General features: G+C 35.0%; 4 protein-coding genes across 4 annotated transcripts; 1 reads left to right on the top strand and 3 right to left on the bottom strand.

Annotated features, from left to right (window-relative positions):
• Positions 1 to 311: 311 nt before the first annotated feature.
• Positions 312 to 7,006, bottom strand: LOC107654719 (extracellular signal-regulated kinase 2-like). Its single transcript, XM_016441926.1, has 15 exons — positions 6,852 to 7,006; positions 6,058 to 6,156; positions 5,835 to 5,864; positions 5,203 to 5,293; positions 4,899 to 5,029; positions 4,644 to 4,807; positions 4,409 to 4,548; positions 4,203 to 4,260; positions 3,954 to 4,091; positions 3,288 to 3,393; positions 2,522 to 2,855; positions 1,750 to 1,853; positions 1,072 to 1,195; positions 875 to 897; positions 312 to 738 (listed from the first exon to the last, which is right to left on the bottom strand). Exons 1-15 carry the CDS (start codon positions 6,918 to 6,920, stop codon positions 553 to 555), a joined length of 1,797 nt encoding a protein of 598 aa, XP_016297412.1. The 5' UTR covers positions 6,921 to 7,006; the 3' UTR covers positions 312 to 552.
• Positions 7,007 to 8,077: 1,071 nt separating this feature from the next.
• On the bottom strand, positions 8,078 to 11,459 carry vps28 (VPS28 subunit of ESCRT-I). Its single transcript, XM_016441925.1, has 10 exons — positions 11,428 to 11,459; positions 10,861 to 10,906; positions 10,697 to 10,725; positions 10,568 to 10,605; positions 10,327 to 10,416; positions 9,868 to 9,973; positions 9,619 to 9,720; positions 9,290 to 9,343; positions 9,084 to 9,175; positions 8,078 to 8,662 (listed from the first exon to the last, which is right to left on the bottom strand). Exons 2-10 carry the CDS (start codon positions 10,898 to 10,900, stop codon positions 8,542 to 8,544), a joined length of 672 nt encoding a protein of 223 aa, XP_016297411.1. The 5' UTR covers positions 10,901 to 10,906; positions 11,428 to 11,459; the 3' UTR covers positions 8,078 to 8,541.
• A 382-nt stretch (positions 11,460 to 11,841) lies between these two features.
• Positions 11,842 to 14,377, top strand: LOC107654681 (aurora kinase A and ninein-interacting protein-like). Its single transcript, XM_016441867.1, has 3 exons — positions 11,842 to 12,156; positions 12,296 to 12,452; positions 12,600 to 14,377. Exons 1-3 carry the CDS (start codon positions 12,052 to 12,054, stop codon positions 13,601 to 13,603), a joined length of 1,266 nt encoding a protein of 421 aa, XP_016297353.1. The 5' UTR covers positions 11,842 to 12,051; the 3' UTR covers positions 13,604 to 14,377.
• A 1,295-nt stretch (positions 14,378 to 15,672) lies between these two features.
• Positions 15,673 to 16,503, bottom strand: LOC107654680 (adenylyl cyclase-associated protein 2-like). The gene is made up of 2 exons (XM_016441866.1): positions 16,361 to 16,503; positions 15,673 to 16,151 (listed from the first exon to the last, which is right to left on the bottom strand). The coding sequence occupies exons 1-2, from the start codon at positions 16,499 to 16,501 to the stop codon at positions 16,068 to 16,070; spliced, it is 225 nt and encodes a 74-aa protein (XP_016297352.1). The 5' UTR covers positions 16,502 to 16,503; the 3' UTR covers positions 15,673 to 16,067.
• Positions 16,504 to 16,637: the final 134 nt, after the last annotated feature.

Here is a 16,637-nt window from a genome sequence, read left to right as displayed (position 1 = left end):
CAAATGATGTATGGAAATGGGAGACTTGATGCTCAGCATGTTATCTTTTGAAATATTATGAAATTTGGGGAAAAATAAATATGTCCCCTAAATATAAATTCCCTCAAGTAGTGGTTAACTAGGGGGCATCAACAAACTTCTAAGGGGCCACAAGATGAAATAAAATGGTTCAACTCAAGTTATATTAAAATAATATAACACTAATATATAATAAAATGCTTTAGAACCACTTCCCTAAAGTCTTAATGATTGTTAAAGTTTCTTAAGCCAAGAACATGGACACATACAAATTGCAAAGATGTTCTCTACACCTTTAATGAATGTTTTCACCACATATTTACAAACAAGAAGTTGACACCTGAATTTAAACTGATCAGAAAAAATGTTATTGGCAGCACTAATCTGGGATTTCCACAATGGCGATAATCTTCAGAGCATGTGATGATGATAATTATTTTGTCATGTGAAATCCACTATTTCTATTTGATCTGGGAGATTCCAATGGCTGTCTGCCTACCTCTTGATTTCTCCACTAATCTCACACTTTACACCTTAGTGGCAATTCCTAAGTAGATTGTCCAGTCCGCTTTTGCTGATAGTCCCATACGCCTGAGAATAACTGCCAAGTTTGGCGCGAGGATCGCCGGCTGCAGAAACATTCGAATTGCTCTGGAAAATCTTCTTGCTGAACCTTGGAGGAAGCTTGGCATCATGTGAATGCGAATTAGACCGCTGGTTCTGTACAGTGGGATATTAGGATATCATAACGAGGAAAAACATAAAACATATCAGACATATCATTTAATAAAAACTAAGTAATGAAGGTGATCTAAGGTACAAAAAGACTCTAGCATAAAAAAGGCAGAATGCACACACTAGAACAGATGGCAGTAAGACCTCCTGATATGTGTCAAAACTGAGGGGGATTCTCAACATGGCACTGCTTTCTATCTTGTGACATACACAGCCTCAACCAACAGACTGTGTTGGCAGACTGAATGTTCCCAGCTCAGAGTAAACAAGAGTCAAATGGGTCACATGGGTTTTATGCAAACTGGAAACATTAATCACATAACCCAGGGGAAACAATCGGTTCATCCTTGCGAAGCAGGGGATTATTTTGGGGCTGTGCTAGTGAGAGAGAGAAAGAGTTTGTGCGTGCCACAGGGGCAGAGCGACCTCGCTGGTCTACACCCTGATTGGAAGGAATGAACAGATGACACATTTTAAATGGTCATTTGTGACCCTGGACCACAAAACCAGTCATAAAGTTCAATTTTTGAAATTGAGATTTATACATCATCTGAAAGCTGGATAATTAAGCTTTCCATTGATGTATGTTTGTTAGGATAGGACAATATTTGGCTGTTGACTATTTGAAAATCTGGAATCTGGAAGTATTGAGAAAATCGCCTTTAAAGTTGTCCAAATTAAGTTATTAGCAATGCGTATTACTAATCATAAATTAAGTTTTGATATATTTACGGTAGAAAATTTACTAAATATCTTCATGGAACATGATCTTTACTTAATATCCTAATGATTTTTTGCATAAAATAAAACTAGATAATTTTGACCCATACAATGTTTTTTTTTTGCTATTGCCACAAATATACCCCAGCGACTTAAGACTGGTTTTGTGGTCCAGGGTCACATTTAAGATGTTAGCAAAAAATAACTGCCACTTAAAATGTCTTTAAATGTTGAATAAACAACAGCTCTTATATAAAATGAAACAGTAGGACGTACCACAGGCCCATTAGCACCATCTGCAGGCAGTACACCTCCAGTATCTTGATTCCTCCCAATCCGCTGAGAATGAGCTGGGTAGTGGTGCAGTTTGTCTAAACCATCTGGAAAATAAATGGATAATACCTTTTATGGCTATCTAATGAGTAATATACCGGCATTTCAAAGTTTGTGGTCTGCAAGATTTTTTAAAATGTTTTTTAGAAGTCTCTTATGTTCACCAAGGCTGCATTTATTTAATCACAAATACAGTAAAACAGTAATGTTGTGAAATATTATTCTAATTTAAAATAACTGTTTCTAAGTGTTCAGTGTTACATGATCCTTCAGAAATAATTCTAATATGCTGATTTGGTGTAAAAAAATAAAAATAAATAAATATCATTGTGCTGCTTATATTTTTTAATGAAAAAGTAAAAAAAAATTTCCTCTGAATTGTTTGATAACCAGAAAGTTACAAAAGAACAGCATTTATTTGAAATAAAAATATTTTGTACCATTATAAATGTTTTTACGGTCACTTCTGATCTATTTAATGCACCTTGCTGAATAAAAATAATATTTTCTTTCAAAAAAAAAAAGAAAACATACTCCAAACTAGTGCACATGCTAAGTAGTATAGTTGCAGTCTATTCTATGGTAGTGTATATTCTATCATAAAAGTTGAAACCAGGACATTCAGTGACCAAAGCCTTATGTGCATTACACATAATTGAATGTATAAGTGAGGTAATTGAATGTTATTGTACAACCACTATTAAATAGAACTCACTAGGCATGTGTGTGATGGGGTTATAAGATGTTTTGACCACACTTGGGCTCACTGCTGGGCTGGTGCTTTCAGCAGCTGAGTGTGTTTGCTCAGGCCTCCTGAGAGGTTTCGCAACAGCTGCCCCAGTTCCATTAGAGCTCTTCTTGTCATTAGGAGATTTCCTGTCATGATCTCCATCCACGCCACGCTTGCCTTCTCTTTGAGAGCCAGCACCTGTTTCATTGCTTTTGTCCATTCCACTGTCCCCATTCACTTCTGCAGTCTTCTCCTCTGATTCCTGTGCGAAATGAGGTTGTTTGTGCATCTGCCGACTGGCCCTTTTTTCCAGGATCATCTTTTACAGGAGAAATTGGAAAGTTGTTTTTAAGCATTTGCTAATATATTATTACTGTAAAAATACTACCATTCAAAAGCTGGGGTCGATACAATTTTTCTAATATTTTAATGATTTTTAAGGCTGCATTTATTTAAACACAAATACAGTAAAACAGTAATATTGCAAAAAATTATTACAATGTATTCTACCATTTCTTTTCTTAAAAATAAAAATCATACTGAACCCAAACTTTTAAACTTCAGTGAACGATTATTTATGCTCAGTTTGTGTGGTAAGTTTTCAGGAGGAAAGATTTCTGTCACTGTGACACAGCATTTGTCGCCATAACACAGAAATCATATGACTGTGTACACTCACAAAATTATGACTGTTCAAAGCAATGCACGAGACAAAGGTCAAAATAAATCTGTGAAAAAAGTTTCCACTCACCTCATAGAGTTTGTTTCTGTACTGAGTAACAGAGAGTTGGACGTCATCGTCCACTGGCAAAATGACATCATAGACCAAACTAGGCTCTCTGGCTGGGTTGTGAAATCTTGCATGACAAACAGAAAGAAGAGGGATATTTTTGAATGTTATTATTCATTTATATATTTAGTAATTCATTTATTCATATAACAACAATGCAATAATTCCAAAAAAGCCATTTATCATTATGACTTATCATTATGAAGTATTCTCGTAGCTTCATAACGTTACAGTTGAACCACTGATGTCACATGGACTATTTTAATGATGTCCGTACTTTGTTTCTAGGCCTGGGAACATTTCAGTTGCATTGCTGTCTATGCAGGGTCAGAGAGCTAATGGATTTCAACCAAAAATATCTTAATTTGTGTTCCAAAGATCTTATAGGTTTGGAACAACATGAGGGTGAGTATTTAATGACAGAATTTTCATTTTGAGGTGAACTATCCCTTTAATAGCCATTCATCAATTGTTATCATATTTTAATTTCTTTCAAATATAGTGCACTGATGATCAAATACAATGTGTCAAGTGCTGTGTATTAGGAAAGTAGACAGGGTCAATTTTGATTTCATGTTGACTTACATTATTATTTAAAAACATTAAATAACTAAAAGCAAAACTCACTTGGACACATAAGGGTGCTGCAGAGCTTCCTCTGCACTGAGTCTCTTGTCTGGATTGAAAACCAGCAGGCGCTGCACTAAATCAAGGGCATCAGGTGGCACTGATGCCGGCAGAATTTCATCAAATGGCACCTGAGGTCTAAACACACGTTCACATCAAACATGGTTATGATGTCAGCAGAGTCATCATTCAAGATCAACTAAACAACCATAGAATGAAGACAAACTGTTAAATATTAACATTACATACCTAAGCAGCATTCTCTGAATCACAGAAGCCCCATACTCTGATCTGATAGCCAACACATCTACGAAAAATAATACACAGTCCTATTAGCAAAGTTTGGTTTGTGTTTTTAATAAATTAATAATTGATGAAACAACCCATAATTCTTTGTGGCTGGTTTATTTAGTTGTTGCCTGAAAGAACAAGTCTCATGTAAAATTCGAACTCACCCTCTGTAGAAGGATGTGGAATGGCACTCATGATTTTTTCGATTTGATTAATGGTAGACGTCCCGGGGAAGAGAGGCTTGCCCAGGAGCATCTCTCCTAGAATGCAACCTATGCTCCACATGTCCACACCTTTTGTGTACCTGCAGGAAATATAGGACCCATTATCATAACTATATATTATGATTAATACATTATAAAATGTTTAAAACTAAAATCTATTCTGGGGGCCACGCACCTACTGGATCCCAAGAGAATTTCAGGGGCTCTGTACCATCGTGTTGCCACATACTCTGTCAAGGCAGGATTCACGGCATCCTCTTGGATCTGGTACAGGGATCTTGCCAAGCCAAAGTCACACAGCTTCACAAAGCAGTCTGAGTCTAGTAAGATGTTGGATGGCTTAGGAAATAAAAATAAAGGAATTACTTAAACCAGAAATGGTTTAAATTAATTCTGTAAGCGTGAAGTGATGTTAACAGGTGTGACATACCTTTTGGTCCCTATGAATGACATTGCCTGAATGAAGGTATTTTGTTGCTTTAAGAAGCTGGTACATAACATAACGCTTATGAATGTCTTTTAATAGACTTCCTTTCTTTATTACTGCATGTAGGTCTGTGTCTGAAAAGAAAAGTCGGTGTAAATATAGTATAGACATTGTGAACAAAATCACATCATGTCAATAACAGTAACTTGGAATTCTGAATACTGCCATAAAGTACAATTAATTGGAATATAATGGTGTGAAGAGTACTGACTAATAAGTGCGAAAGATCACACAAATGGTCTCTTACCCATGAATTCAAACACAAGGTAAATGTCTTTGTCGTTTTGGGCTCTGATGACATTCAGTAATTTAATTATGTTAGGATGATCCCCAAACTCCTGCAAAAGGGGGGAAAAAAGAAGGAAGTTTGATACCTTAACAAACACAGAATTAAGTTTTTAATGTAATCTATTGTGTGGGGTCAGTAGATTTTTTTCTCAAAATAAATTAATACTTTTATTCAGCAAGGATGCATTAAACTGACCAAAAGTGACAGTAAAGGAATTTATAATGTTACAAAAGATTTCTATTTCAAATAAGCAGAACAAAATATGAGCATAACAACTGCTTTCAACAATGAGAATAAGATATTTTATTAAGCACCAAATTAGCATATTAGAATAATTTCTGAAAGACACAGGAATACATTGCATTTTAATATATATATTAAAAATAGAAAACAATTATTTTAAATTGTAATAATATTTAACAATATTACTGTCTTACTGTATCTTTGATCAAAATAAATTCAGCTTGGTGAGCATAAGAAAATTCTTTCAAAAGCATTTTAAAATCTTGCCAACAACAAACTTTTGAGCAGTAGTGTTAGAAACATGAATATTTGGATTCTAAGGTTTGGTCAAAGAGCAATATTCTTACCTGGAGGAACATAATTTCTCTGAATGTTCTCTATGGGAAAATGCAGATAAGCAGATAAGTATGCATTTGATACAGTTTAAAAAATAACGAATAACTGATCTGAATCTGAATAACTGATGTTTACCTATTCATACATACAGTAGAAGTAGTATAATTTTGTATATTTTATTGCAATTTCAGACCATTTCTTATTCTCCACCTCTCTATTTTACTTGTCTCTAACCTGAGCATCTGTTCGATTCCTAAAGGCATCAAAGATTTTCTTCACAGCAACAGTCTCTCCTGTTTTTCTGTCCACAGCCTTCCAAACAATTCCATATGCCTGTGAAACGGATAAGAAAGTACACCGTAATAAAATTATAGTCGATTGAAGGAAAACATACATTGTATGACTTAATGGTCAGTTGTCAGAGAAGGGTTGCCATGAAACCCTCATTTAAGCCATTAGTGCTCACTGCAGTTTCCATTTATTTACTGGAGTGACAGAAGAGAGATCATGCAGTCCACAGAACCCTTACTGACTGCCATTATTAGCAATTTCCCTATGATGTTTACTGCCATTATTAATCCAAAGGGTGGCCTTTCTTTGCACATACATATTTTATGTTAGATTTACTATTGTGTAGTTTATAGTTTTACTCAAAAGGGACTTTTTGTCTCATTACTTTTTGAAGGATTAAACCGAAACAACAGACCTTCATTGCACCTAGTTAAACTGCATCCGGCAACTACAGTACAGCAGTTCTTTCAAGCATATATGATCACTATTATTGTGCAAACCAATGAATGATAGAAACAATAGCCCCATGATCCCTGTTTCAGTTTTAGGTGGGATTTCATACAAATTATTCCCAAAATGGTATTTAGGATAGTCCAGATGAAACTGATGGTCTAATTCAAGACAATCAACATAACAGCAAATACATTACCCTGTCTGCTTATTATATAACTATGTACGATTTTATAAGGTTTATCTTGGCACTTTTTAAGCGCAATGACAGTAAATGTACATCTTACCCCTTTCCCAATTCTTCTCTTGATTTCATATTTCAAAGTGATGTGTTCTTCCACCTCTGTGATGTTCATTCCGTCTATTTCCTGTTTTACCACTTAAAATTAATCTTAATGTTGAGTGATTTTGATCATGGCAGGAATAAAATCCTGTCTGCTTGAGGAATGCAGGATTGCAACAAATCAGATTTAATAAACAAAAACTAAAAACAAGATCTTATGAATTCACTCCACTAACTAGGAGTGAACTTTTCCTAAGCGGTATGCCGAATAATAAATCTAAACACGAATTTATCACGCGTTAATCTTAATCACTATTGACCATCCAAACATTTAAACGGAGTTATATAAATTCTAATCTCGACCTGCTGAAAGCAGACGTTTGTCGTTTGGATTTCACCATTGATATCTGTGGTTGCTCATATGGCCTGGTAGAAAGTTGCGCATCGCTTGGGTTTGTGATTGTTTGTCGCCATGGAGACGATACATAAAACGCAATCTCTTAAAGGAGCCGCATGTTTGCTAAAAGTGCGGTTACATTAGCGAAATTTCGGCAAAAACGGTCAATGGTTAATTGTCAATTATATACTTATATATGAAGCATTACCTACACAGAAGTCGCTTTCAAAACAAGCAGCGTTTGCTTGGTCAGCACCGCGAATGACCAACTTAAACCCGTTTTGAAATCTGAAGGGAAATCTTTCGCCAACGAAGTCACATGAAAAAAAATCCGGTAAAAATGACCCTTAGCATAGTGTTTCGGAACCCTCTGTCCAATTTGCTTAGGTTTTAATGTAATTAACATGGTGCAGATATCCATATATCATGCATTACTGTGTGTGCTGTTGACTAGTAGACATTATATTGAGGTATTCAACCAAATGAAAGGGTTTCATATAATTATTTGTACATATAATCACACAGAGTTGTACATATAATCACAAATATTTTTTCAAAGTATTATGTGGTTTATTTCAAAACTATTTTATTTACATAGGTCATTTAATAAATATGCCTTATTACATAAAGTGAGCTAGACCAACACCATGCCAAGGAAAGAGTAAGTTCTTAATCAAGCTTTTATAAAAGTCAAGTTATAAACCAACAAATGTTAAAGTACTGTAAATTAATGAGCGCATTTAACATGGTCTCATTTCAATACTGGGAAACATCTATTAAAAAAAATAATAATAAGGAAAGTGTGTAGCTAGGGAAAACATCCATTTAAAATAAAATGCAGTACTGAGAGTTCAGCATCAGACCTTGTTCTAGAAGATATTATGAGATCCATAAACTATCAATTCATATGTTCATTCAATACATGCATTTATAGAGGCAAGCATCTTTTGCCTATAATAAACTCCTCCCTATAACGCCCTCGTTGCATCTCAGTTGGCTATTGTATTCGCTATTGCCATTCTATAGAACTCTTTCAGACTACCATGTGATAGAAAAATCTCTTTACGTTAAAAAAAATTTCCTACTCCTAATTTTCAAATCTGTGAATAATATAATCCTGATTGTATTACTGAACAATATAAGCCTTAGTAAGCAGTACTCTAATTGGATTTAAAGTTCCTACATTCCTACAAGAGACATGGGCAAAATAGGGAAAATGAAACAAAGGTTTGATAAAAAAACAAAAACAAAAAGCTGGTGGAAAAGAGTTCAGAGAGCTCAGAGAGGGAAGGAACATTTAAGAAGAGTGTAAGAAACGATTAAAGGCATTGTAGGCAGACTCCAGGTCAAAGAGCATCTGGCGAACCTGGGAGTCATCCAGCTCATCAGATGCAGACATGCTGCTTAGTGTGGTTAACCTGTGAGGAAGAACAACACAGTGAGCATTGCTTTTAAAGTGCACAGAAACTGAATTTGTTTTTCAGGCAGTTGGATTTAGTTTTGATTTTAGATTTTGGCAGATGAGCTATTTTATTTAATGCGTTCTAAATGTGATTTACAAAAATTACTCCAGTTTTCAGTGTCACATAATTCTTCAGTAATCAAATTAATATGCTGATTTGGTGCTTAACAAACATTTCTTATTATTATCAATGTTAAACACATTTGCGCTGCTTAATTTTTTTGAACACTGATTTTTTTTCAGTATTTTTCGATGAATAGAAATGAAAAAACAGAATTTATTTGAAACAGAAATCTTGTGCAAAATTATAAACGTCTTTACTGTTTGTTTTTTACTTTTTGAATGGTACTGTATTTCTACAGTAAAACTAGGCTTACCAGAGGCTGACTTTGTCTTTGGCCTCTGAATCTGGAGGCATGTTGCTCATTCTATTCATGGTCTCCATGAGCTCTCTCAGGTCAGGCTGGATCTATATAAAACAATGTTCTCAGTTAATCAGTAATTAAAATCAAGAAGACTTAAACTGTCTCTAAATAACATTATGTTCATCTAATTAAGCAGATGTATTCTGTGAAATGAATACCTCATCCATGGCACGAATCTCAAGTCGAAGTTTGTCCATCACTGTGATAAAGAGCTGCATGAGAGAAAACAAATATTAAAAAGGGTAAAGGAGCAGATTTTGCCAGTTATTATGATTGCTAAATGGCCACTCTACTGTGGAGCCCTGGACAAATTGCATATGGCATTATTTCTTCTAGTCTGATGAAATAAATCTACTTAATGGAACTGTTGGAACAAGAAGGCATCCTCTGTGCTCAGTCAATAAACACTGGGGCGTTCCGGCATTAGCTCAAGAAGCTATTCATTCTAGGCTGCATAAAATCACTATACAGTGTTCAAGATACACACAGAAACTATGTCTGCAATGCAGCGATTCAGGTTGCCCTTGTCATCCTTAATGGTGATTGGTCGATCCTCTTTGATCCTTTCCATAGCCAGTGGACAGTCCAGCTGTCAGAAACACACAGGGGAAAAAATGTAAACTAAAGCATACTGATCTGCATGCAATGCACTGGACTAGCGAATTACTAACCAAAGATACAAAAGAGCATTAAAATAGAATAGTTTAGAGTTACATGTACACAAAATAAGCTATACCCTGTATTTCCGACAAAAGTCATCAATGGAGCCCACATCTGATCCCTGGACTTGTTTGAAAGCAGCCTTGTACTGGACAAGCAATCTTGAGCAAGCTCCTGTGTATCTGCAAAAACAAAGCAAATATTTATTATATGAATAAGATGTAAATAAGGGTGTGGTCACACTGGCAACAGTTTATAGGCAAAAAAGGTCCATTGTCTATTGTTATAGATCAGTGATGTATGAAGCATAGCTCACACAGAAGTCACTTTAAAACAAAGCAGCTTCTGGCTGTTCAACACACACAGTAAATTTACCTGACTAATGTTGGGAAAACGGTGTGCAGACATATTTCATATCACATGAAATTTCCAATCATGTGGACTCCTATTCAAATTTCTGGATTTTACTCGCAAACTGTGCATGCGACCACACCTTAATTCACAATGTTTTGCACAAACAAATTAAGTGACTAACTCGTTTGGAGTCACACAGTCCTTAATGTAGGCTTTTTCCAGGGCCTGAAGCGTTTTGACCACAGCAAACAACTCTGCCATGTTGTCATACCTTTCAAAACAAAATAAAAATGACATTAATTGCAACCCAATCACGTAATCACCATTCTGCATCATCTTTATTGTGACATCAATCAATAAGACAAATAAATAAGGAAACTCAAATGAGCCATTCCTGAACAGTATGATGTTGGTTAACTTACTTCTCTCTTTCTCTGGCATTTTTGTACAATTTCACTTCCTGTAACAGACAAAAATGTAATTTAAACACAGAGGAATGATGACAGATGAGTCCATTATTACAAATTATGGGCACGACATAACATTATTACCTCATACAGTTCTGGCTTGTTGGCAGGTGCTGGTTAAGTTAAAGCAGAGAGGCAAAACATATCAAATCAGATATGAGACTAATGAAAATATGTGCAAGAGTAAAAGAAGTTCGAGATGCTTTGATTTTTTAGAGGCTCATGATTAAGCAGGTTCTCTCACTCACCTCCTCCCATCACTCCAGAGGCAGGTATTCCATGAAACATGATGAACTAACGTACAAAACAATTGAAGCGAGAATCAGATCATTATGTTTGGTTTAGCCACTGGTCAGCGCTATTCTCAGTGGAATAAATGATATACACAGTGGTTGCATATCAAAAGCCACTGATCTGATCTCAATATGTTTACAGACACATTGTGGACACGGAAATACAATGAAACTTATAGACAGAGTAGACAGACAATATGTGTTACTCATTAGATTTTACACATTTAACGAACTGTCTGATGCAAGGTATTGTGAATCCTAAACGGAGTATATAATACAACCGCTAATTTTGTTTTGTTTATTTCCTGACAAATAACGTACACAGCGATGTTAGCATAGCTAACGTTAGCTAGCTAAGATATTGCTTTCAATCCGCAGTGAGAGTACAAGAGACGTTGATGTCTCTCTTAATTCACAGCTTATATACGTCTATAACGTTAATGTGGTTATGAGATGACATATTATTAAAACACTAAAGGCATTTTTAGCAAAAACGCACCAGGAAAAAGAGAATTCACTCACCCTTATATTGACGTCGCCCACCGGATCGTGACGTCGCCGGATGATTTCGTAACGTCCTGTTTTCGCCGACTTATTAATTACAAAACTTGTTTATGCAAATAATATACTATTTAATCTCAAGTAATAGGAATCATTATTTATTAAATTTAACGTTCGGAGAAAACTGTAACATTTATGCACATGTTTCAAGGTGACGGGTTGCCAAGTCCCTTTAATATTTCTACACTAATAAATATATCGCACTTTATTCACTCACTTATGTAATGCATAACTACATTATAGTATAATAGCTGTCAGTGATATCGTGTATTATACATCATCGTAAGGCGATCACCTTCATTATTATAACCAGTGCTATTAATCTAACAGAACTGATTTATCGGTCATTCACAAGCATACTTGGCAACCCGAGACTGTCTTTGAATACGCGCGCGGGAATGACTAGACAGCTAACAGTGAACAGAGGAGCTCGAGAAACTGTATAGAAATAACTCAAATATAACGTTGTAAAAGTTAATGTCGATTGTTAGCTTTATTTGTTATGAGACTGTGAGCGCTTCAGGGAATTGTTTGTCCAGTATATAAAGAGAGGCTGGTTATTTGAGTGCGTGGGATTTGTAAACAATGAAATCCACAAAGAACACTAAAGTGAAACCTGTAGCATCAGCTAAAGAAGAAGAGTGTGGAATATGGCTCGACACAAAAGAGTTAAAAGAAAAGAAACAACAGGTAACAACAACTGAATTCTAATTAAATATATTTAGACCAAATCTAACCTTTTAAGTGTATTGAAAATTTCTTCGTAAGAAAAAAAATAACACTACATGAAAGATGAAGGGATCTCAGATAGCTTTTTTAATTTTTTCAGAAACAGCTGACCCGTCCAATATCCAAATTCCTGAACCCACTTGCGAGATCAGGGGGATACAGTATGGCAGTCGCACTCAGCTTCACTCAGACCAAACTCAACATGCCTGTAACTAGACAAAGCACTATATCAACCTTCTTTTCACCCAAATCCAGAGGTAAGACATCCCAGAGTTCTTTCATACTGTAACTGTTTCAGTTTACGTGATATTTTAAAATATATATACCTTTAATGTGATGATAAACTGTTAAAGCTAAATAATAATTACCTTTTGTCCTTTTCTGACTGGCATTTGTTTGCCCAGACCCTAACCCAAGTGCGGCTTATTCTGGGTTGTCCAGTTCCATGCACACAGAGGCACACGCCAGGGCCAAACGGAAACATGATGTGACTTTGGAGCCATTTACAGAGTCAACCAGTCAAATATCTGAGGAGCACTGTGATGAAGATTTTGAAAGATTGTCAGCCAAGGACCAAAAAGAACAGTCTTTTCTCCATTTAATATGTGGAACTGAGCCAGAGGAAGAAGAACCGTCTGAAAAAAGGAGACATGTTGTCCATTATACAGAAAATGTGTTAGAGACACAAGAATATTGGAATAAAGAAGCTTCAAATGAATATCCAAATCAGACAATTCCTGAAACTGAGACTTTCTTTCATGAGGAGTCCCCGGAGCACTATGATCTGATGGTCTGGAAGCCCTCTGAAGATGCACATAAGCATTTCCTGAAGTCTCCAGGTCCTAAACACACGGACAAACATGATTTAAGAGATCAGAAGGCCTCAGTTAAGGGGTCTATCTTAACTTCTAGGCCTGCCAATGAAAACCACAAAAGATGGAGTGCTTCTGTGAATACTAATAAAAATCAGGAGCAGTCTTGGCACAAAAATAAGGCATCACCCATGAAACGGATGGGGAAAGAGAATAGCTGGCCTGCATCACCTATTAAAAATGCTCCAACATCGCCTTTTAAACACCATCTCATTTCCAGTCCAGCTAAGTGCAGGTTAAAGGAGAAATACACTTTTCCCCCCAAAAAATCAGGTAAGGAACTTGTAAACACAGAGACGGTTGGAGAAACTTTTGCTACGCTGTTTACTCAGGACTCAGAGGGCTTCTGTGTGATTGCTCATCGTGACCAGCACTTAAGGAGCCCACTAAGAGACCAGAGCAATTTATCTGTGGGCAAAGATTACGGGAATAGTCCATCTGCCACTTCTTTAGGAAAAGAGGAGGAGGAATCAGATCTAGAGCCAGAGATGCTTTTCACCCAAGACTCTGAGGGAAACATGGTCATCAAGCATTAGCCAGAAACCGATGCGAAATACCACAAGAACGCAGAATTTTAAGTGTTTTTTTTAATTGATTTTCTTTCTTAAAATTTTGAAGCGCTTGATTTTGTTAAAGTTGTAATTAAAATATTTGAAAATTTAAATGAACATTCAATTCAAAAATAAACATTTGTACAAGTACAAATAAACCCCAAAAATGATTTGTTGTGTAATATTTGATAAAGATTCACTGCTTGCCAGCAGATGGCACCATGAAGCTTTTACTGTCAATGTTTGGTGTATTCCTTAAGCTGTGCTTGTAGAATCTGTGTATTTTAAAGTAGGACATGACGTGTCACATTAAACAAGTTGAGTACATTTGAGTTTAAAAGCTCTATCATTTGAAATTAATTTACGTTTTGTATTGCTTTAAATTACCATCATGGAGCAAGGTGAATACTTCACATTCTGTTCTCATTTGCCAAGTTGATGATCCACCATTGCTGCTCTGTTTAAATTTGCTGTCAGGGACAGTTTCATTAAAGAGCCATGTGCTGACAAATTCACTCATTTTTCATGCATTTATAATAAATGCCATGGACTCCCAAATGTAATGATCTCCTTAAGGGACCCCTTCCTAAAATATAAAGGCAGTTTCATGTATAAAAACCCATTTATACTGTGTGTGAAAAATATTAAGTGAGATATTAGAAATACAACAAAATTAGATTAAAAACATTAGATTACCATTTTTATAGTGAATTAACTCTCATATTTTTCTTGTACTAAAGCAAAATTTAAACAACAGGGGTTTTTTTCACATAACTTTTTTGCTGATTAGTTTTTTGTTACTGTTAAAAACTAGTATTGTCAGTACAATAAATACAATCTGATTCCTGATCATTCTTTAGAATGAAAGTAAAAATTATGCCTAATTAATATCTTAAGTGCACATTTTAACTGACAGCTCTATACATTTAGCAAAAATCTTTGTCCTTTTTGACAAAGCTTAATCAGAAGATGGTAAAAAAAATAATAATAAAAATAATTGAGTTTACAATTATTTTATTTGATTAAATTGATATGGTAACGTGAAAATACTTTGGTAACTTACAATTTAAGGTGTGTGATTTAATACAGTGTACACGTTCTACTTTGTTTAAGCATCATTAATAAATGTGCATTACATTGTTTAATTAAATGTCGACTGTTTACTGACCAAGCAAATATAACATAATTCCCTTTTATGGACTGAAGAATGCTACATATTAACACATGTTGGCATACATTCAAAATGAGCTGAAGTGTTCAAGACCTTCCTGTTGAAGAAACATTTAAAGCATGTAAATTTACAAGCAATGTAAATATGTGAGTGCAAAGTGAGAACGTCTAGGAAACTATTTTGGACATGAAGTTTGATATTTAGTCGCCATATTTACTTAATGTTATAACACAGCACGTCATTACTGGTGTTGAATGACGTGGTGCCTGTCAATACAAACATTTGACTACCAAAAGCTAATCTCAGAAATGAGTAGTCTGAGATTATAAATGAAATATAGAGTGATAAAACTCAGCAATATTTGAACTATATTAAAATAATATAAAATCTTATAAACAATTATCCCCCAAAGGCACTCGTTCATTCGCAGAACAAAGACCATTTATCACACAGAATAAAAATTGGTTTGATTGTAAAATATCCATTGATTTTTCTCCTTTGCTCATGATTGCACATATCCTGCATCCAAAGCCTGAAGATACAAGATTACCTTGCCAAATAAAAGTTTTTGTGTGTGTGTGTTTTTTTTGCAGAAGAAAATATTATGAACTGAAACTGGGATTTGTAATCTAGGAAATGTAAAATGTGACTGCACAAAACATAAAGAACTGGTTTCTCCATAAAAACAAGTTAAATATAGCTAAATAGTCATAATATTTTGAGAATTTTTTTTTTTATGTTTTATTATATTGCTACACAGAACCAACATGTATTTAACATGAGAATTTATAACATCAACACAAAGTACTTTATAATGTCAAAAAAGACAAAAACAAACAAAATCCATACTTTAATAAATGAATGATTTTTTAAAATAAAATATATATTGTCATAGGAATAAGTAAACATTTGATTGCTTACTGATTCATTATTTTAACTTAAGTATAAGTACTTTGAGTTGCTGCCTAAAAAAATTCCCATATTCACACATAATGGTGCCATCATCTGTAATTACTTTTAATGTATAATAATTAATATATGTATATTATGTTTTTTTATTGCCGCTTAGTTAAGGAGAAACATCTCCATTTGTTGAAATGTTTCATAATTGGTTTGTGGAAAATGGAACTTTTTGTCCATATTTTGCATTTTCTGAGCCTAAATCTACATCTCACAACCACAATGTATGAATTCTTCCGTCTCCACTTGTTAGTGATACAGTGAAAGTGCATGAAGAATTCTGGGTAGGAGGAAAGCGATGACGAGCTGGAAAAGGAATCAACCAGCAATCTTTGTGGGCTCTGTCACCAGGCTGGAGCCGTCCCAAACCGTTGTAAACTGCTCTGGGATTGGAAACTCCCTCTGTTGAATACACAAGAAGATATTAGTCAAATAATGTATAAACAATGCTTCAACCTTTAAGGCTCATATTTGAATGTAAAGCAGGTCAAATCTCTGGAATAGAACATTGTTATTTTGGTACATGACATAATGTATCAAGAAAGTTATTTGTTAAAATGAAAGGTTATGCTAGCTCTATTTGTAGATATTTCCAGTGTAAATAAACTTACATAATCATCTTCTCCCTCAGGAACGAGGACGTTCATCTCAGAGCTCTTGGCACTGACAATCTCACAGTCAAGTGAATCCTTGCTCAAGTAGACATGGCACCCCTCAGTCTTGTTAATGGAAATAATAGGAACTTTTCCCATTACCTGAAAGGCCAAAAACAAGTTATGTGTTGTTCACAGGCAACAAAATATAGTCCAAAGTCCAAAAACTACAATTAGCTTAAAAGAATTTGCATTTTTGAGCCATGAGTTCCTACTTGGTGAAAACGGGCTACCA

This window comes from Sinocyclocheilus anshuiensis, unplaced genomic scaffold (assembly GCF_001515605.1).
Source record: "Sinocyclocheilus anshuiensis isolate Anshui unplaced genomic scaffold, SAMN03320099.WGS_v1.1 scaffold195, whole genome shotgun sequence".
Taxonomy (NCBI): Eukaryota; Metazoa; Chordata; class Actinopteri; order Cypriniformes; family Cyprinidae; genus Sinocyclocheilus; species Sinocyclocheilus anshuiensis.
This window is presented reverse-complemented; position numbering and strand designations above follow the sequence as displayed.

Bases quoted from the DNA above. Each gene is read 5' to 3' on its own strand.
- LOC107654681 (XM_016441867.1), top strand. From the start codon at position 12,052: ATGAAATCCACAAAGAACACTAAAGTGAAACCTGTAGCATCAGCTAAA. The intron at 12,157-12,295 runs GTAACAACAACT...TAATTTTTTCAG, and splicing joins TAAAAGAAAAGAAACAACAG to AAACAGCTGACCCGTCCAAT. The intron at 12,453-12,599 runs GTAAGACATCCC...TTGTTTGCCCAG, and splicing joins CTTTTCACCCAAATCCAGAG to ACCCTAACCCAAGTGCGGCT.
- LOC107654719 (XM_016441926.1), bottom strand. From the start codon at position 6,920: ATGAACATCACAGAGGTGGAAGAACACATCACTTTGAAATATGAAATC. The intron at 6,157-6,851 runs GTAAGATGTACA...TCCGTTTCACAG, and splicing joins AGAGAAGAATTGGGAAAGGG to GCATATGGAATTGTTTGGAA. The intron at 5,030-5,202 runs GTAAGAGACCAT...TTTTCTTTTCAG, and splicing joins CCTTGTGTTTGAATTCATGG to ACACAGACCTACATGCAGTA.
- LOC107654680 (XM_016441866.1), bottom strand. From the start codon at position 16,501: ATGGGAAAAGTTCCTATTATTTCCATTAACAAGACTGAGGGGTGCCAT. The intron at 16,152-16,360 runs GTAAGTTTATTT...TGTATTCAACAG, and splicing joins CTGAGGGAGAAGATGATTAT to AGGGAGTTTCCAATCCCAGA.
- vps28 (XM_016441925.1), bottom strand. From the start codon at position 10,900: ATGTTTCATGGAATACCTGCCTCTGGAGTGATGGGAGGAG. The intron at 10,417-10,567 runs GTAAGTTAACCA...TTGTTTTGAAAG, and splicing joins AATGCCAGAGAAAGAGAGAA to GTATGACAACATGGCAGAGT. The intron at 8,663-9,083 runs GTAAGCCTAGTT...TCTTCCTCACAG, and splicing joins AAAGACAAAGTCAGCCTCTG to GTTAACCACACTAAGCAGCA.